The 20,420-nt window shown below is 56.9% G+C and overlaps 5 protein-coding genes across 5 annotated transcripts; all 5 read left to right on the forward strand.

Annotated features, from left to right (window-relative positions):
• Positions 1 to 252: 252 nt before the first annotated feature.
• ABB37_06209 (hypothetical protein) lies at positions 253 to 1,155 on the forward strand (the record flags this gene model as incomplete). Its single annotated transcript, XM_015804474.1, has 1 exon — positions 253 to 1,155. One exon carries the CDS (start codon positions 253 to 255, stop codon positions 1,153 to 1,155), a length of 903 nt encoding a protein of 300 aa, XP_015657048.1.
• An 864-nt stretch (positions 1,156 to 2,019) lies between these two features.
• On the forward strand, positions 2,020 to 4,191 carry ABB37_06210 (putative mitochondrial prolyl-tRNA synthetase, putative,bifunctional aminoacyl-tRNA synthetase; the record flags this gene model as incomplete). The annotated part of the gene is made up of 1 exon (XM_015804475.1): positions 2,020 to 4,191. The coding sequence occupies one exon, from the start codon at positions 2,020 to 2,022 to the stop codon at positions 4,189 to 4,191; it is 2,172 nt and encodes a 723-aa protein (XP_015657049.1).
• A 1,208-nt stretch (positions 4,192 to 5,399) lies between these two features.
• Positions 5,400 to 7,595, forward strand: ABB37_06211 (putative mitochondrial bifunctional aminoacyl-tRNA synthetase; the record flags this gene model as incomplete). The annotated part of the gene is made up of 1 exon (XM_015804476.1): positions 5,400 to 7,595. The coding sequence occupies one exon, from the start codon at positions 5,400 to 5,402 to the stop codon at positions 7,593 to 7,595; it is 2,196 nt and encodes a 731-aa protein (XP_015657050.1).
• A 2,972-nt stretch (positions 7,596 to 10,567) lies between these two features.
• ABB37_06212 (hypothetical protein) lies at positions 10,568 to 15,256 on the forward strand (the record flags this gene model as incomplete). Its single annotated transcript, XM_015804477.1, has 1 exon — positions 10,568 to 15,256. One exon carries the CDS (start codon positions 10,568 to 10,570, stop codon positions 15,254 to 15,256), a length of 4,689 nt encoding a protein of 1,562 aa, XP_015657051.1.
• A 1,503-nt stretch (positions 15,257 to 16,759) lies between these two features.
• ABB37_06213 (putative mitochondrial hypothetical protein) lies at positions 16,760 to 18,370 on the forward strand (the record flags this gene model as incomplete). Its single annotated transcript, XM_015804478.1, has 1 exon — positions 16,760 to 18,370. The coding sequence occupies one exon, from the start codon at positions 16,760 to 16,762 to the stop codon at positions 18,368 to 18,370; it is 1,611 nt and encodes a 536-aa protein (XP_015657052.1).
• Between the last annotated feature and the right edge of the window lie 2,050 nt (positions 18,371 to 20,420).

Below are 20,420 nucleotides of genomic sequence, written 5' to 3' on the forward strand. Positions count from 1 at the left end.
CAACGTGCCTTCTGTTGGCCTTCGCAACTGCCGCCCGTGTTGGTTGCTGTGTGTGTGTGTGCTGCCTTTGCTGACCACGGCCGAGCTGTGGACTTTCTCTCCCACACTCCGGCACTTCATCGCCTGCCTCCTCTCTTTTCTTTTACATGTGTCGTCGCGCAACTCCTTTATCGCCACAGCAGCCGTACAGGGCGAAAGAGGAAGCACATACACCGACGCAGCAACAGGTGCTTCTTTTCCTTTCTTCGAGAGATGAAAGGGTGTTTACAGGCTACACGGCGCGTGCTCCATCAGCGGCGCGACAGGGGCGGCAACACCCACAGCTTCCCCTTCGACACGCTCACCAAGGTCTACCGAGACACGGTGTACGCCACGCAGGCGCGGTACCAGGGCAACCCAATGTACCCAGAACGTGACCCACCTAGAAATGCCGCCTCTGATGCTGCGACTGCTGCTGTTGCTGCAACTTCGCCGGCGTCGTCCTCGTCGCCAAGATCGAACGTGACGAACCACGTCGGCAATATCGGCGTGATGAGCCCGGCTGCGACGCCGCTGTCGGAGTGGATGGAGGAGCTGCACCGGCATCCCCACGCAGCCGACGGGGATTCCGATCACGGCCACGGGCAACACCATAATCATCATCACGATGACGAACATCCGCACCATCACGGTGGGCGTTCCTCTTCGCTGTCACCGTCAGCGCCCACGAGGATTGTCCGCGACGCGCACGCGTCGTCGCACGATCAGCACGGCACCGGCTTTGCTGCTGAGACCGGCGAATCGCCCACGACGACGGCCATGGAGGATGAGGCGGTACGCGAGCGGCTGCGGACGCACATGTTCTCGGGAAAACGCGGTAGTCCTCAAACACGTGGCCCACACGCTCGCAACACTGGTGGCGCCGCCCCACGACACAGCGGGGTGCAGGTGGATATTTTGAACATGTACCGCAGCATGCTGCGAGAGGTGGGGCGGATGGAGGACCCGGACACCCGTCGCAACTTGACCGCGTACATCCGTTCTGAGTTTGATAAGCACCGCGACGTCCCACGCAAGAACATTTTAAAGATTGAGTGGCAGCTGAATTACGGGAAGCGTAAGCTGGAGGATCTTCAGGCCATGGGGAGGCACACGAAGTTTTCGATGATGCGGTGAGAAGTTACGCCAACTGTTTTTTTCTTTCTATCCACGGAGGTTGTTGTGCCACCTCTTCATGCGCGTTCCGTGAACCTCCGCACACACGTTGTTTTTGTTCTCTTGGGTCTCACACACGATTCTTCACATGGCTCGAATCGGTACTCCACAAACTGCTCATCGTAAAACAAATTTGGTAGCGTTTCCTTTCCCCGTTTCTTTTTTTTTAGAAAAAATAGTTTCCGTTTCCTCTGTCAAGCTAAAAGAAGTACAACGAGTTGCGCATGAAAGAGGAGGGGGAAAAGTAACGTTACTGTTTTGGGTTGGCTACGTGCTTAGAATCGATTGCTTGCGCCACCCACCGAGTTACTGTCGCGAGTCGAAGTCAGCACAAACGGTTGTGAACCATCACTTTGCGTCCTCTTTCTACTTGTTTTTCCTTTTCCTGTGCTTTCCATGCTTCTCATCACCCGACAACACCGCATCTGTATGTATGTATATATATGGCTCCCCTTTCTTAAATGCCTCAGCTCTTAGCTAGCTTTTTTTTTCTTAAGCGTTCTATTTGCCGAGGTTGCATTGCATCTTATGCGACAGCCGAAGGTTCTACGCCACCGCCACACCTTTTCTTTGCCTTTGAAAGCGTCGCACGTTCATTCTGCACTCAGCAGTTGTCATTGGGAAGTGCAGACCTGTAAGCCGCTTTCGTTACTTCATAACCCCCACTTCTCCTTTGGCTGTGTAACTCGGCTGTTTGCGAACAGCACCGCACAGACCTCGAGCTTTTCTAAATCTTCGTTTTTCCCCAACCCTCACGTGTCCGCGCGGCGCTACACGGGCACGACACCCACCGTAGAGAAGAAATCGCCTCACTTCCCTTCGAAAATGTCCGTGGAGGACTGCAAAGGCTTTGACGAGGTCAAGGCGACCTTCCAGGAGCTGAGCCAGCAGACCCCCATCCTTGAGCACGATGAGAAGGCCACCGTCGATGACGTCCTCGCGCTGCTGAAGGAGCAGAAAGGCATCACCGCTGCCGGCACGAAGACCCTCTTTCTGAAGAGCAAGAAGGGCGAGCTGGTCCTGGTCACCGCCTTGCGTGAGGTCCCGACGGACCTCAAGGTGATTCAAGGCTTCACCAACATGAAGGACCTCCGCTTCGCCAACAGTGAGGTGTTACACGACAACCTAAAGGTGGTGCAGGGCTGCGTGACTCCTTTCCCGCTCATCAACAACCTCGACAAGCGCAACGTCACGGTGCTCTTCGACGAGAGCATCACGCGGTCGCCCATCTCGATGGCGTTTTGCATGTGTCGCAACGACCGCACCATTGTCGTCACCTTCGAACAGCTCAAGATGTACATGGACAAGATCGCCTATCCCTACCGCATGGTGGACTTCAGCACTGGCACAGCTTCATCGCCGGCCAGCTCGCCCAATACGAAGGCGGAGAAGACGAAGCAGCACACGGACCCTGCTCCCAAGAAGGCTGCTGCCGCTCCCGCTGCCGCTGCTTCCGGTGAGACGAAGCTCGGCATTGCGGTGAGGCGGGAGGACAACTTCTCTGCGTGGTACATCGACGTGATCACCAAGGCGGAGATGATCGAGTACTACGACGTGTCGGGGTGCTACATCATCCGCCCGTGGGCCTTCTACGTGTGGAAGTGCGTGCAGCGCTTCCTGGGCGACAGGATCGAGCGCATGGGCGTGGAGGACTGCTACTTTCCGATGTTTGTGTCGCGCAACTGCCTGGAGCGTGAGAAGGAGCACATCGAGGGCTTCGCGCCGGAGGTTGCGTGGGTGACGCGCGCGGGCGACACGGATCTGGAGCAGCCGGTGGCGGTGCGTCCGACGAGCGAGACGGTGATGTACCCGTACTACGCGAAGTGGATCCGCTCGCACCGCGACCTGCCGGTGCGGCTGAACATGTGGAACAACGTGATCCGGTGGGAGTTCTCGCATCCGACGCCGTTCATCCGCACGCGCGAGTTCCTGTGGCAGGAGGGCCACTGCGCGTGGGCGAAGGCGGAGGACTGCGCGAAGGAGGTGCTGGACATCCTGGAGTGCTACGCCGCGGTGTACGAGCAGCTGCTGGCGGTGCCTGTTGTGCGCGGCCGGAAGACGGACAAGGAGAAGTTCGCGGGCGGCTACTACACGACGACGGTGGAGACGTACGTGGAGGCCGTGGGCCGCGGGTGCCAAGGAGCGACGAGCCACAACCTCGGCCAGAACTTCGGCAAGATGTTCGACATCAAGTTCCAGGACCCGGAGAACAACGAGCAGACGCTGATCCCGTGGCAGAACAGCTGGGGGCTGTCGACGCGCGTGATTGGTGTGATGATCATGGTGCACGGCGACAACCGCGGCATGGTGATGCCGCCGCGCGTCGCGTCGACGCAGGTGGTGATCATCCCCGTTGGGATCACGAAGGACACGACGGAGGCGGCGCGCGAGGCGCTGCTGGGGAGCTGCCGGCGCCTGGAGGGCGAGCTGTGCGGGAGCGGCGTGCGTGCGAAGTGCGACCTGCGCGACAACTACAGCCCGGGGTGGCGGTTCAACCACTGGGAGGTGAAGGGCGTGCCGCTGCGCGTGGAGCTGGGGCCGAAGGAGCTGGCGGAGAGCAAGCTTGCGCTGACTGTGCGGTGCAGCGGGGAGAAGCGGTCGATCGCGTGGGACGCGCAGACGCCGGCGGCTGTGGCTGCGCTGCTGGAGGACATCCAGGCGCAGATGTACAGCCGTGCGAAGGAGACGATGGAGGCGCACCGCGTGCAGCTGACGGAGTGGTCGGCGTTCGTGCCGGCGCTGAACCGGAAGTGCGTGATTCTGGCGCCGTGGTGCGGGTCGATGGAGTGCGAGGACCAGGTGAAGAAGGACAGCGCGGAGGAGTCGAAGGCGGCGCAGGCGCAGGACGCGCGCGAGGACGCCCGTGCGCCGAGCATGGGAGCGAAGACGCTCTGCATCCCGTTTGCGCAGCCCGGCCCCGTGGAGGGCCACACATGCATCTGCAAGAGCTGCACGAAGCCTGCGACGACGTGGGTGCTGTTCGGGCGCAGCTACTAGGCGCCGCTGCTGTTGGCCCGGTGGTCGAGGTTGCGCAGCGCGCGTTGAGCGTGCCGTGGATGCCGTTCGTCGCCGGTGCGAGAGAACGAAAGTTGCGTCTGCAGGCTGGCGTTGCTGCGACGCGAGCGGCGAGTAGAGCAGGCTTGGTGGTGCTGACATAGGCCTTTTTGTCTACCGAATTAATACTACATTGCTTGCTTAATTAAAACAAAATACCATTAATTGTGCTTGTCGTGTTCGCGCAGCTTGGCTTTACAGGTGCGGTGCAGTCGTCTGCTGGGGCTTTATGCGTACTTTAGCGTTGTCGTTGATGAATACCGACATGTATCATCGTTGGGTTTCCGATTCTTAAGAAACGCGGGCAGGAGCAAAGAGAGAGAGGGAACCCCCCAAAAATAGAATGAAGGCGTTCGCTCATGTTCTATCGAGCCGCTGTCGCACACGAGTTGAAGGAGCGGCGGCACCGAATCAAGACACACGTGGAGCTTCCTCGTCGCGACCAACGTACAGGATAACGGAGAAGCACGTTGGGCACTTGTCGCACCAATTAGTCTTTAGGGTCATTTTAATGCTTCATGTTGTCGAACGAGATTGGTTGAAGAACAGAATATTTTCGCTGTTGTTCGCGATGCATAGCGATGCAGAGGCTTCCCGACGATCGGAACGCTGTTGTTGCATCCGTCTCTAGAGGCAGAAAAATAAAGAAAAGGAAGACACCTTTCCCGCCTGTCCGCCCCTCCTCTTCTCCCTTCTCCTTCTTTTGTCTACATTGCAATCCTCATCACACACACACACGTCAACGTGCACTACTGCCAAAGGAGAGGGGGCTCTGCCAACTCCAAAGCACAACAGAACTCTATCGCTTTCTAATTTTTGCGTTCCTGCTTCTATTTATTTAATTTTAAAAGCGATTCTGTTATCCTCTCTTCGCTTAGCTTCCTCCTACACACACTTATATTGTATCGAAGGGGCCAACACATAAGCCCATCACGTTCGCATTCTCGAAGCGCCTGCTCGCTGGTGGCCGAGGCTGTATCACAGGAGCTCATTGCTGCTGCTGCATACGCCGCTCCGCGTCCTTTTCGTTGTCGACGCTGTCCTGTGCTGCTGCCACTGCCGCTGCCGCGTTGCGGACTCAACACGCCGGCGCTTCTACAACGAATTCCCCTTCCATTGTCGACGATAGATTTGGCGTTGCCTCGACAAAGATGTCCGTTGACAATTGCAAAGGCGAGGCCGCGCTTCTGGCGGTGCTGAAGGAGCTGCATATGGAGCTGCCCACCATCCAGCACGAGGAGAAGCACACCGTAGAGGCGGCAAACAAGGAGCTGGAGCGCTTTGGGACTCCCTGCGTGGGCACCAAAAACATGTTTTTGAAGAGCAAGAAAGGTGAACTGGTACTGCTGAACGCGATTCACACCACCAAGACGGATATGAAGCAGGTGCAGAAGGCAGCGGGCACCAAGGATCTCCGCTTTGCGCCGGAGGAGTGCTTGGGCGAGAATCTTGCCGTGGTGCAGGGCTCCGTGACTCCTTTTGCGCTCGTCAACAACCTCGACAAGCGCAACATCACGGTGCTGCTGGACAAAAACCTGCGGGACTCGCCCATCCCCTTCGTTCTTCACCCCTGTCGCAACGACAAGAGCTGTTTGGTGGTGTGGGACCAACTCATACAGTTCATGGACAAGATCGGATACCCTTACAAGGTGGTGGACTTCAGCACCGAGACGCCGGGTGTGGAGGCCGCAGGGGCCTCTGCGACTCAGAAGGCGAAGCCGGAAGCCCCCAAAACGGAGAAGACGAAGCAGCACACGGACCCTGCTCCCAAGAAGGCTGCTGCCGCTCCCGCTGCCGCTGCTTCCGGTGAGACGAAGCTCGGCATTGCGGTGAGGCGGGAGGACAACTTCTCTGCGTGGTACATCGACGTGATCACCAAGGCGGAGATGATCGAGTACTACGACGTGTCGGGGTGCTACATCATCCGCCCGTGGGCCTTCTACGTGTGGAAGTGCGTGCAGCGCTTCCTGGGCGACAGGATCGAGCGCATGGGCGTGGAGGACTGCTACTTTCCGATGTTTGTGTCGCGCAACTGCCTGGAGCGTGAGAAGGAGCACATCGAGGGCTTCGCGCCGGAGGTTGCGTGGGTGACGCGCGCGGGCGACACGGATCTGGAGCAGCCGGTGGCGGTGCGTCCGACGAGCGAGACGGTGATGTACCCGTACTACGCGAAGTGGATCCGCTCGCACCGCGACCTGCCGGTGCGGCTGAACATGTGGAACAACGTGATCCGGTGGGAGTTCTCGCATCCGACGCCGTTCATCCGCACGCGCGAGTTCCTGTGGCAGGAGGGCCACTGCGCGTGGGCGAAGGCGGAGGACTGCGCGAAGGAGGTGCTGGACATCCTGGAGTGCTACGCCGCGGTGTACGAGCAGCTGCTGGCGGTGCCTGTTGTGCGCGGCCGGAAGACGGACAAGGAGAAGTTCGCGGGCGGCTACTACACGACGACGGTGGAGACGTACGTGGAGGCCGTGGGCCGCGGGTGCCAAGGAGCGACGAGCCACAACCTCGGCCAGAACTTCGGCAAGATGTTCGACATCAAGTTCCAGGACCCGGAGAACAACGAGCAGACGCTGATCCCGTGGCAGAACAGCTGGGGGCTGTCGACGCGCGTGATTGGTGTGATGATCATGGTGCACGGCGACAACCGCGGCATGGTGATGCCGCCGCGCGTCGCGTCGACGCAGGTGGTGATCATCCCCGTTGGGATCACGAAGGACACGACGGAGGCGGCGCGCGAGGCGCTGCTGGGGAGCTGCCGGCGCCTGGAGGGCGAGCTGTGCGGGAGCGGCGTGCGTGCGAAGTGCGACCTGCGCGACAACTACAGCCCGGGGTGGCGGTTCAACCACTGGGAGGTGAAGGGCGTGCCGCTGCGCGTGGAGCTGGGGCCGAAGGAGCTGGCGGAGAGCAAGCTTGCGCTGACTGTGCGGTGCAGCGGGGAGAAGCGGTCGATCGCGTGGGACGCGCAGACGCCGGCGGCTGTGGCTGCGCTGCTGGAGGACATCCAGGCGCAGATGTACAGCCGTGCGAAGGAGACGATGGAGGCGCACCGCGTGCAGCTGACGGAGTGGTCGGCGTTCGTGCCGGCGCTGAACCGGAAGTGCGTGATTCTGGCGCCGTGGTGCGGGTCGATGGAGTGCGAGGACCAGGTGAAGAAGGACAGCGCGGAGGAGTCGAAGGCGGCGCAGGCGCAGGACGCGCGCGAGGACGCCCGTGCGCCGAGCATGGGAGCGAAGACGCTCTGCATCCCGTTTGCGCAGCCCGGCCCCGTGGAGGGCCACACATGCATCTGCAAGAGCTGCACGAAGCCTGCGACGACGTGGGTGCTGTTCGGGCGCAGCTACTAGGCGCCGCTGCTGTTGGCCCGGTGGTCGAGGTTGCGCAGCGCGCGTTGAGCGTGCCGTGGATGCCGTTCGTCGCCGGTGCGAGAGAACGAAAGTTGCGTCTGCAGGCTGGCGTTGCTGCGATGAGGACCTCGAAAAGAGAAGAATACACTAGAAGGACATGCAGAAGAGGCGCTGCTGAGTCCTCAGCGCGGGCAGCGTTGTGTGGCGAAGCGTTGGTGCATCGGGCACGCGTCGCCGCTGCGTCGGTGGCGTTTAGCGCAGTGGAGCGCTGCTCATTGACATCTGTTTTCATTTCCGTTAATAACATTAAAGCGAAGAGGATGAATACACGATGAGGTCAAATCCAATCGGTTCTCGTGCGTAAAAGAGTCGGATTGAAGTCAGTACCAAAACGAAGATAGGCAGGGTCGGCCACGGAGGCGTTCGACGCGTCGTACACGACGTGCGTAGCGGGGCGGCTGTGTTTCTTACGAATGTGAACTGTGACCACCTCAATAAGAAATTTGCGGACTGACTTCTTCTCGCGAGGAATGATACATCGTCGCGCTCACCTTTCCTGTTGTGGTCGCACGTCTGTGCTGTGAAGCAATTCGAATGTCACGAGGCACAGAAGGCGAAGTTGTCGCTCGCTTTGAAAGCCCGTTTAGCACTTCTCACGCAGCCTTCGATCATTTTCTCCCTTTCTTTCCTCCTCTCTCTGTTACTCCTTGATGGGTTTTCCCTTCCATCTTCTTATTACCGTTTCATCGCTGCACCTCCTCGCATCTCTGTACATGGCGTGCGGCAACAGAGCAACCAACAAAGAGTAGGAGTAGCTTCGTGCCTTTACGCAAAAGCAAGCTAAGTGTTAGGGCAAGGTATAGGAGCATTTAGCAAAGCAGAGGTTTGTGCACTGTTTTTTTTTTGTTCTCCCACAAAACTACAACAACACAGGAACGTTGTTGTCTTGTTGTTGTCTTCTTTAGTTGGAAGTGCAGCGGACAAGCTTGTGTCTTCTTTTTTTTTTGGTTTCTGGACCTTCTGTTGCCTCTCTTCTGGCTTTTCGAGTTGGATCGTTCTTGAGGAACACAGCTTTTGACTTTTTTCGTTTACTGATTTGTTTTCATCTCGGGCTTTTCTTCTCGCCGTACAAACGGGACGCCTCTCTCTCTCTACACGGCTCCATCACCCTCCACCAAAGCGCACCGCCTTTTTCTTGTGGATGAAATTGATTATTTTTTTGCATTCCTTGTCAACTATTTGCAGTCATTGCTGTCGACCCAGGAAAAAAAAGACCGGAGTTAACGAAGGCAGATTTCTCAAAAAAGAAGGGGAAAGCAGAGGATACACCTCCCGCAAAGATTGAATTGATCAACAGCAAAGAAGAAAGAAAGAGAAGGATAAGGAGACTGTTCTGAAAAGGGGTTGGTTTTCGCTGCCACGACTTCTCTCTATATTGTTATTATTATTATTTTTTGAATTGAGGTCCGTGGATTCTTACACCTCCACCAACTGCTGCGCTCCTTTTCTATTTCTTACACTTATTATTATATTGCTCACGCTGCTTCTCCTTTGGTTGACTTGCCGGCTTTGGGACGGCAATTATCTTCTTCTCTTTTTTGGGTGAAGGTAGCCATTAGTATTCCCTTTTTGGATTACTTTCCTCTACGCGTTCCTCATCACACACACACAACAGGCAGAAGAAGAATAAAGAAGGGCGAATATTATTGCTGGACACGACGAGGTCGCAGAACCAACATTTTCGCCTTGGCTTTCTTTTTTCTTCCTCCCTCTTTCTTCAGAGCGTTGTGGAAGTGGTCTTTCTCTCCCCGTTTGTTCCTGCTGACAATCAAACGAGGAGGAAAGAATTCACCAACTCCGATCTGTGAGCATCGGCGTAATTCACCCATTACCCCCATAAAAAACGGCGTTTTCCCGTTCTCCTTCGCAACACTACGTATTCACTTCTCTCTCTTCTTGATAAAGGCTTCGCTTTGCATTTCGTTCATTGTTTTCTTCTTTTTCCCAGTTGGGCGCTTCTGTAGAGTGTGATTGCGTTGAATATATTTGGAGTATTACTTCTTCTACTACTACTACTATTTCTCTTTCTATATATGTGTTCTTTAGTCTAACTTACTCGTGCGAAAAGTACTTTCTGTCTTTGTTTCTTCCACGTTGCACATCCTTACAAGGAGTATTCGAATCACTATCGCCTTCTCATTTTGGTAGCCTGCTGCCTTGTATCGGCAACTTTTCAAATTGGCTCCGCCTTTTTTTTTAAAGATTTCTCTCTCCAGCACGTTGTTCTCCATTCTACACCGGGTTTGTTGCGCCTGCAAGGCGTGGGCTTAGTGGGAAGGAACTGGCGCAATTTCGTGTTTTCTCTTTCCCCCTTTTCACTGCTGCCATTATTTTCTTTTCTCTGGCGTGGGTTCACTTTATCCGCTCTCCTTTTCTGCCTTCTTTGTTGTTTTTGTAGTTGGGTTTCCTTTTGTTCTGTAAAGAAAGACACACTCAGTGTAAATAAACATTTATTTATTTATATATTCCTTTTGTGTACTTCACATCCTTTACTGCACCGGTTCCCTTCTCCTTTGGTTTTTATTTTTGCTCGTTGATCATTGAAACTAATTCTTCTCACACTGAAACAGCAACAAAAATACGACACGCGCGCACCGATCTCACGTGGAAAGGCGTACAACAAACCTTTTCCTTTCTTTCCCGTCTCTTTTCAACTTTTTTTTTCTTCTTGAATTGATCGGCTTTTTGAATTTCTCCTTCCCCCCTCCGCAGTTAACGTAGACTCCGTTGCATTCACGTCGGTGTGTTGTGTTTGGACTTCTTCTTTTCTTTCTGGGATTTTGTCTTTTTTTTTCTGCTGAGATTCGTCGGAGCCGCGGGACATCGACTCTCCCTTTTCTTCTCGTTTTAAGCCCCCCTCTCTCTTGACGCGTACAAAAGGCATCGAGAGAACAAGCAAACGGGGAAAGCAAATGCTGCACCCAGAGACGACGGAGAAGGGCCTCACGCCCATCCCCTACGACGACTTTCTGAGCGCGGTTCGGCGGCTCAAGTCCGCCGATGCGCAGGAGGCGTTGATGCGAGTATACGCCTGCGCCACTCTGTTTAAGGGTGAACCGTCCGATGAAGCTGCCGCGGCGTGCGTGGGCGAGGCGGCGGCCGTGCGTGCGATGCAGCGCATTGCCACTGGGCAGAGCACCGATGTGACGGCTGACCTGGCAGAGGCAGAGAAGTGGGCTTTGTGGCACGCCGAGAAGTTGGCGGCGGAGGCCAAGATGGAGGCGAGTATCGCCGCTGTGGTGACCGAATTAATGAGCTCTCTCGTCAGCATTTCTCCCACGACCCCAGTGGAAGCACGAGAGACAACGGCTGCTGTTGCGGTTGCGGTTGCTGCCTCCGAGGCAGACAACACCACCACTCTTCCTACAGCAAACACATTCGTGTCTCCGAGCACGCATGCAGCGGACACGAGGCCGCTGATGAAGGGCGACGCATCAGCCGAGAGCACAAACCGCTCGTGCGCGCCGGCTCTCAACCGGGAGGCAGTGGAGCTGCACAAGAGTATCTTCAACGACACGCCGAATCCCGATGACCTCAACAAGATGAACGTGAACAAGAAAGTGGAGGAGTACAGCGAAATAACGGTCCCTGCCCTCGCAGAACAGGAAGACGCGGGCGACGCAACGGCGGCTGGCAACGCCTCTACGCGTACGCCCTCCCCACGCGAGGCGAGCCGCGATGGTCAGTGCAACAACGACTTCGAGAATGGCGAGTCGGATGCCACTCTGCATTTGTCCACCGAGACTTCCAGCGAGGAGGCGTCGGGCCAGCGGCCCTCTCTGGCCTTCCCAAAACTGTGCCCACCCACCATGTCAGTGCAGGACATCGTCTCTGCGGAGGAGACGAAGCTGACGACCCGGCCACACCCCTTAAAGCGGCTCTGCTTCGAGGATTACGGCATGCACTTCACCCAAGCCGACTTCGACGCGGCGTGTGAGGAGCTGCGACAACAGCGTGGCGGTGGTGGTGGTGCGGACAAGAACAACAGAGACGGCGAGCTGCATGCGGCAGAGAAGAGAAAGCCGAGCGGTTCTGCGGCGCCGTCGCCGACAACTGCTGCAGCGAAGTTGCTGACCGAGCGTGTGCCACCGCCGCTGCCGCCCCGGCAGGTGGAGGATGCCGGCCTGCATTATGTGCGCCGGCAGCTCTCCGTGCGCCATCTTCAGCCCTTTGCGTGTCCATTGAAGGCGCTGATGCTTCGTTTGGCCGAGGGCGACACTGCGGGGACCGCCACGTTCCCTAGCAGCACGTACGAAACGGAGGACAGCCAATCGCCGCGCCTGTCCGACCCGCTGATGCGCCGCATGTGGACGGAGTTAACAGAGGTCTGCGTAAAGCACCCGGTGCCGCGTGTTCGCGTGCGGCCGGACGCGCAGGTGTACCGCAAAGATCGCGGCACCTTCAAAGCAGACGAGGTGCGGGTGCAGTTGCACGTGGAGGTGGTCCCGGTGAGCGGGCCGATGATGGGGGAGACGGTACACGTGTGGGTGCGGGTGCCTGCCGGCTACCCGTTCGTGGCTCCGCGTGCGCACCTTACCGTGGAGCTGCCGCACCACCGATGCACCGGCGTGGCGGCAGACAAGATCCCGCACTTAATCTCTCTCTGCTACGACGCCGCCGTGCCCGATGCCCGGCCTGTCTGCCCCGCTCCTCTGCACACCGGAGAAGCTGAGCCGCTGCAACCCCTGCACGGCGCGATGAACAACCACTGGCGAGCCAGTCTGACACTGCGGCACGTGCTGAGCGCCTTGGCCGACCTCTTCAACGCGGACGCGTTTGCGGAAACCGCGCGAGAGCTGCAAAATGAGAATCTGATGCACAACGGGCTGCAGCGCGCACGCGTGAACATGTACGACGAGGAGGGCAGCACGGCCCCGGAGGCGACGGCGGCTGCCGCGTTGACTGCTTCCTCCGCGCGGCGCAGCGCTGGCCACTGCGTCAGCCCCCGCACCACCGCCACCGGCAACAGCAGCAACGACGATGAGTACACCGCCGGCGAAGACAGCATAGGCCTGACTAGCATCGCCGACGACAGGGCGGCTCCCTCCTACGTGCTGCTGTGCAACGGACCGTTCTTCACCAAATCGACGCCGGCCACGACGGTTGCTTCCAGCGCGACGCAAATGGCCTCGTCGGTTTCTGCCGCGACGGAGCTGAGCGTGCACCGCCCGTGCGAGGTCGACGGCGACGAGGATGGAGAGGGCAGCGTGCACACGGCGGAGTCGGCCCCATCGCGTCGCAGCACGGCCTCACGCCGCCGTGCACGCAAGTCGTTGGCGCACCACGACACGGAGGGCGATCGGCTTTGTGGGCCGTGGCGGGGGTGCTGGGGCCATGTGCTGTACCGCGTGGTAGGGGCCGTCGGGACAGCACCGTCGGCTTCTGCGACGACGACCGGCGGCACGACGTACCTGTCGTCGCCAATCGGCGTGGGCAGCAACCATGCCGACTCGGCGGGTGCCGCTTCCGCTGCTGCTGCCGCCGCCGCCCTTAACGGGGAAACAACCGCTTTTGCAAAGTCGGCCAACAGCTCACCGAACAGGCCGGCACCGCAGTCCCTGATCTCCACACCGCTGTCTCTCCAGACTCCCCCAAAAGAAAGCGCCGGGACGCTCTTTATTCGTCTCAAGCACCACGTGCCAACGGCAGCGGCGGCCACCGTGCGGCTAGTCCACGTGCCCGCCCAGACGCTGCGAGAGCAAGGCACTGCCTCGGCCACCAACACCCCTCTGCGTAGGACACGCGGCCGGCGGTTTCCGCAGTCAACGTGGGTGGCGGCGGCGCTCGGCACCTCCAGCACGTCGGTTCCGGCCGGCACCGCGTGGACCTCCTCGGCTCCCGCGGACATGGAAAAGGACGTGATCATTTGTGTTCACGACGACCACGACGACCACGAGGACGAGCGGAAGGTGGAGACGCCGAGTGAGTTGACCGCCACGCAGCCCGGCAGCTATGAGCGGCAGCACGTGAATCTGCACCATCTGCGCGAGACCTCTGCGGTGCCGAGCAGCACAGCCAGCGCCAACAATAACGTGGCGGCCGCGACGGCCGAGACGAACTCGACGTACACGCCGGAGTCGACGTTGCGGGAGGAGGCGGAAGGCAACGGCGAGCGGTGGTACGCCGTTGTGGTCGACGTGCCGGAAGGGCAGGCAGTCTCGTTCGTCTTCAGCTCCGATGAGGCGGCGTGCCGGTCGATATCGTGGGGCAGTGGTGGTAGCGCTGAGGCCGAGGCCGAAGTGCAGTCTCCGGACGCATCCATGAGCGCCGGTCACGAGGACAGCAACTGTGCGAGTGCGAGTGCGGTCGTGACGGCGGCACAGTGGGACGGCGACGAAGAGAGCTCCCGCACGAGCGCCGCGCACGGCGGCCTTCTCGTGGAGCTGCCCTACGAAGAGTGGCAGTTCCACGCCGCCTCGGCGACTGCGGCGCTCTCCAACGGCGCGGTGCGAGAGGAGGACATCCACCCACACTGGCCCCGCAACGTGCGTTTCCACGGCGGCCACCGGGTCGTCCCGCTCACCCTCAAGGAGACGACCTTCCGCATGTACCAGCTACTGCAGAACACGCAACTTGGCAGCCGCAGCAGCGTACCCCCCAGCAGCAGCTACCTCGCCGCGGCGCCACACGCCCGCGTACGGCAGGTGTACGGCGGCAAGAGCAACGTCAAGGATCAGGAGATGATGACGCGCCGCTACGGTTTCTGGGGCTGGCGGAACGTGATGCTGCCGGTCCTCGCGGTGGAGACGCGGGAGCTCGTGCAGACCGCATTGCAGGTGCACCGCAGCGACGATGGTGACTCCCCACCACACAAGCAGCCGCCGGTGGTCAGCGCCAAGATGCTCGCGACGGCCCTCTGCAGTTGGGAGGTGGCGGCTGTTGAGGACTTCGGCGCTGCGTGCGTGCAGCTCCATCGAGATCCGGATGCGTCGCACACATACAACGCGCCGTTCCGCCCTTTTGCCGTGCTGCGTACGTTGACGCTGACGGTGGCCTACGCCCTGGAGGTGATGCAGGTGCTTCACAAGACCCAAACTGGCACCAGCACAAATGGCAACAGCGACGATGCTGGCGCAGAGTCGGCTTCGGCTGAGGCGACAGCTCTGCTGGACTGCTTGACCAAGGTCTTATGGAATGCGACGGTGCTGGCGGTGGTGACGGCGGCGGTGAAGCCGGCGTTCCTCGATGTCTGCGTGACTCTCGTTGACTACGTCAAGAAGGGTGATTGCAACGGCATTGCTGAGGGTGTCGACGCGCGGACCACCTCCTCGCACTTCCACCACCATTGCGAGCGTGAGGTGCAGCTGGCCCTGTCGCAGCTGAGCGAGCTGCAGCGTGATGCGGCGCAGGTGCTGGCGGCTTCAACGATGTCCGCCTTTGCAGACGAGGTCGCGGCCCTCGCGGCGGCGACCCCTTCGGAGGAGCACAGTGCGTGGCCAGCGTTCTCTGATGCGTCGTTGGCAGAGCGGGTGACGCGGCTGCTGAACGCGCCCGGCACACCACTGCTGGGGAGTGCGACGTTTGACGACAGCGTCGCGGCGGGTCGTGTCAGCGCCTTCACGAAGCTCATCATGCCATCGTGTGACAACAAGCGTCTATAACTGGGGTTTTTTTTCTCGGGGCAAGCAGAAGTAAATGTAAAAAGCATGCCCATTATGGTGGGTTGCTGCCGGCTGTTGTTGTACAACGTTGCAAGTGTTCCTTTCCAGGTTGATTCGACACACGCGTGCATCTCTTGCCTCTGATGGCGTGAATTACTATTGTTACTTTTTTTTCCCTTTCCTCACCACTTCACAAAGTAGACCCGTGACTGGTTCTCCTCTTTTTAAAAATCCTTCTGCATATTTTTCTCACGTTAAACGGTTCCACTCTCCCGTTGACACTTACTTAAAAATAATAAAAGCAGGACGCACAAGCACAGTGGCATCAGCACGTGTATCCATGTACAGCAGCGCATTTCTTTCGTGTGACACGACGGTCACGACAGCTCTTAACGTGTTGCGTGTAAAAAAGAGTTTCAGGCGAGTTTGTGTGTGTGTGTGTGTGCGTGTGTACATGCGATAGCATTTTTATTTATTTAAATATTTTGTGTTTCATTGTGCCTTCCTGTGTAGGTTTGGAAGCGTGTCTGGCGTGGCTTCAACAAAGATTCATTGAGCAATTACGCGGGGATCGACACCGATCTCGCTCGCGGCAACTCGCCACGAAAAGGAAAAGCTGGCGCATTACCCAGCAATAAACCCTCTAGGCGCTCTCGAGCGCAGACGAAGAAGAGAAGAAAAGAAGGGAAAAAGAACTGGTAACGTCAACATGAAAAGAAACCAGGTGTGACGAGCAAATGAGGAGACAACATGTGCCCGACTTTTTTCTCCTCAGGTCCTCGCCAAAATCCTTTTGAATTTCTATTGCTTCTTCACTTCGTCGAAGAAACGGATGGACCGGAAAACGGTTGACGATGACGAAAAGAACACGCCCCGCTTGCTGACGCGACCAGCACACGTCTGTGTTCTTGTGTAGCCAATGCTCGCTGCTTCGGCTGTTACGGTCTTCACGACTTCTTTCTCTGCTTCGGCCATCATGTCGCACCGCTTCTTTTTTTGTCGGCGTTCAATTGCGGAGGGGTACGATGGTGGAGAACCCATACCCGCATCTCGGCACTCCCCAGTACTTTGCCTTTTGAACTCCTGCTATTTTTGAAAAACCACCTTTTCTCCCTACAACAAACATTTATTATTATTATTATTGGCAATACAGTTTGATCATTATTTTGCTGTTTCTCAACTATCAATTCAGTAGATCCGCCGTCGCCAGAGCCAGCAAGAATGCGGCGGTCCGTGAGCCGCAGGAGTTCCTTGCTGCTGCAACACATCCATCGCTCCCTGCCGGTCTTGCAGCGCCTGTACGCAGCACCGCGTGAGAATGGGCTGTCCATCGCCCCCTCCTCTCCTTCTCTCTCCTCCCCCCCCGCCGCGCCTGCGAAGCTTGCCTTCCCGTCCGATCCGCAGAACAAGGAGGAGGGCGACGTCGTCGTGCATTTTTTCTGTCAAGAGCTCGGAATGGGGGAGCAGTGGCTCCGTCGATGGCGCCGCTCACTCGGGCAAAAGATGCGGCGGCGGTGGGGCGTGGTGGAGGAGGAGACGCCCCGCAGCGCCACCGTGCGCACACACGAACCGGTCGAGCTGCCATGGACACCGGTGCGCGGGTGGACTCCGCCTCTCTCCTCCACCTTTGCCACCCCACAGCAGCAAAAACAACCTTCCACGTCCACGCTATGGCTGCGTCCGAGAGGTCAAGATGTCGCCGTCGTCCAGTCCGCAATCCGCGACTTGAAGCTGCTCGTGTCGCCGCTGCTGCTGCTCGCTCCTCCCCCGTACGTGAGCACCCAGGCCCGGGAAACGTCCTTGCCTCCTCCCGCAGCAGTAGAGCAGCAGCAGCAGCGACGACGGCCGACTTCCTACGAAGAGTGCAGTCGGTGGTACGCCACGCAGCCCATCCCGGCCGGGATGTTCCTCCTGAGCATCCCGACCGAGGCCGTTCTCTTCGCCAATCCACCACCGGCGTCGGATCCGCTGCTTGGCTACTTTATGCAGGTGGAGGAGCTGGTGGCGCAGCTGGTGGATGCGGCGGCGACAGGTGGGACCGCCCACCACGGGTATGCGTCCTACCTGTGCGATAGCGTGGTGCCCTGTCGGAATCTACCCTTTCTGACACCGGCGGACCTGCAGAAGGAGTTTTCGCGGGAGGCTGCCGCAGCGAGTGGGGGTGAGGCCGGAAGCCATCTCTCCAGTGGGCCACCGCCACCACTACTACGGGGGCTTGCCGAGAACAGAGGACAAGACGAGAGCGACTCCAATCGTGAGGCATCTGCCTCCGACAGCCCTGCCATCTCCCTTCTTTCCTTCTTCCACGATGACATGTCCGGCGAACCGCTCAGCGACTACCTCCGTGCCCGCCTGTCGAAGGCGGAGTACGCGTGGTGGGTCAGTCTCGTTCTTTCCCACCGCGCCGGCAGCAGCAGTTTGCTGCCCATGCTGGACAAGCTCAACCACAGCCCCATACCGAACTGCTACTACACCATGGCGACCGAGGAAACCGTGTGTGGGCTTGACGTGATGGACAACTTGCTGGCGGGGGTGCCGGAGGAGTTGCTCTACCAGCCCTACGTGCACCTCTTCGCGATGCGCGACATTAAGGCAGGCGAGGAGCTGACATTGTGCTACGCTTCTGCGGCGGAGGGGGTGTACCGACCCGCCGGTGTGCATCCGCCTCCGCGGCCGGCGTCCCTGCGGACACCCCCACCCCCGGAGTTTCTACGCTCGACTGTGGAGAACAGCAGCGGCAGCGGGGAGGACACGCAGCGTGCGGCGCAGTCAACAGAAAACGTAAGCGACTTCATGGAATCTCTGTTTTCTTCTGCTGCAGTGGCAGCGGCAGCCACTGCCACCGTGCCAGCTATTGGGAGCGCTGCAGACCGAACAGACGTGAGCCGAGAGCTGCGACATCTGCAGCACCCCGGTCGGCAAGAAGTCAGCACGGCGGAGGGCAGTGCGAGCTGGCGGCTGCAGTGGGGCTTCGTGCCTCCGTGCGACGCAGTGTACAGCGCGAAGGACTTGGTGGAAATGGCTGCTCTGGTGGCGGAACGACGGGTGGACACGCGGGCGGCGCTGTTTCCTCCTCCTTCCCATTCCTCTCTTGCAGCGGCGGCACACTCGTGAGTGAGTGTGTGTGTGTGGGGTCCGTACCCGAACCTGTTGACAGAATGCTCGAAGGCTATTCTTTCTTTTTTTTCTTCTTCACATACCTCCAGCTTTGAATAATGAAAATAATAATAACAAGTTCATTCCATCTTGAATACGAAGCGCTATCGTCACGCAAGTGGAGAACACGCACTGGGCGCGCTTTGTGAAGAGGAGGGCAGCACTTGAATGCTGTGCGTTCACTCGTCGCCTTTTTTTAGATGTTGTACGTTTCGTCTTTTCGCGGACTTTTCGCACTGATGAAGCTTCCGTATTATTATTATTATCATGAGCCCTTTCCACGCTTCTGAAGCAGCTGCTGTCCGTCATTTATCCTCTCATCTTCTTTCTCCCCTCGCTCTGCTTCTTTTCCTTCTGCCACATCTCCACCGATTCCTCTCGCGCACTTTCTTTCTTTCTTTGTCTCTCGTCCAAAACTCGTTCATCTCCATGCAGCACTGCGACCCTCTTTATTTGTTTTTTTAGCATTACGGGTGCGCAAGACATCGCTTCGTATGCGCGCACGTGTACATGGGAAAAAAAAAAAACGGTCCCAGGAAGCGGTTCCTTTCATAAGTTACTCTATGTAGTGCTGTGTTGTAAAGTGATTCCTTTGATTTCTTTACTCCCTCTCTCTCGCCGAAGAGAGGCAAATAGGTATATATACATATATATACCTATATATATAGAATTCTGTTGTTTTGCGCTCATTGCTCCTTCGCTGGTGCTGAGGCATATTTTCTCCCGCTTTTTTTGTTTTCACACAAAACAGATTTGACAGAGTAACTGCAGGAAACTGAGCGGTGACCGCCTTTTCTTCTTTTTTCTTTTTACATTTGCTCTACGTTGCACCGTCGTCGCCTTTGGTCTGAATTCTCAAATCCGCCTCTTAAGGGAACGTAGCGAACACACACACACACACAAAATACGTTGTATTTTTTTGATATTCCGCTTAGAAAACAAAAAACTTTGTTTGCGAATTTAGTTCGATATCTGCGACTTTGTTATTATAAATCGTTTCCTCCCTTTTATTTTCCCCAACACACAAAAAGTTTTGCATACAACTTTGTGTTTCCAGTTCTCCTTCTGGCCGTTTCTTCCGTACATTATCTATAAAAAAATTGAAGAAGAAAAAAGGAGAAAAGCCAGTGCCAAGCTTCCTTAAAGTCCTTGGCGCGCTACTTGTGTTCTATCATCTAACAAGGAAAATCACAAAGCATCGTAATTTCCTGTTCCGTGCAGTCTAAGCGCCACAAGGTCCACTGCTGATTTCCTTCGCAGAAGAAAAGAGAAAACGGACTCGCAAGTTATTTTCTGTTCGTGTGTGTCAGCCTTGAAAAAAGTTCTTGTTTTATCGTTTTTGGGAGCGAGGGACGTTTTTGTTGTCTTCTTCGTGCTATTTTTCTTTTCTTTCTTCGCTCTTGCTTTTTCTTTATGTATAGATTTTTCTTTTTGTTACTGCGTATCGCACATGCCATTTACTGAATCGCATAGCAACCACATAACTCCCTTGGCTTTGAACGAAGACGGTAGATGCGGGCGATCTGCTCTAGAGTGAAAGGATCCTCACGGAAAATACCTACACACCGGGAATACGAGTAGCATTCTAGCGCAGCTCTTTTTTCTGCGTTTTTTTTCTGTATTTATCTTTTCTTTTTTTTTTCGTTTGTTTTCTTCTCTCTTTTTTATTTTATTTCCCTTGAACTCCATTTAAGAACCAAAGGAAAACAACACACACACACACAGACACACAGACAAAACAAAGAAAGAAGGAAGGAAACGCCGTGATTAGCCCTCGCTCTCCGCGTTGTCCGTTTTCCACAAAAATTCTCTTTTAATAAATCGTTAACTCTTTCTGGTTAAATAAAGATTATTATTTTTAATTCTCAAAAAAGGAAAAGGAAGGAAAGATCTGGGCAGCGGCTTTGAAGCGTCTCTTATATTTTTTCTCGCATACCATTTGGTCCTCCATCGCCACTTATTTCTATAACCGTAATCTCACACACACTTTTGTTATGTTCTCCTTTCT

The sequence above is a fragment of the Leptomonas pyrrhocoris genome, assembly GCF_001293395.1.
Source record: "Leptomonas pyrrhocoris isolate H10 chromosome Unknown, whole genome shotgun sequence".
In the NCBI taxonomy this organism is placed as follows: domain Eukaryota; phylum Euglenozoa; class Kinetoplastea; order Trypanosomatida; family Trypanosomatidae; genus Leptomonas; species Leptomonas pyrrhocoris.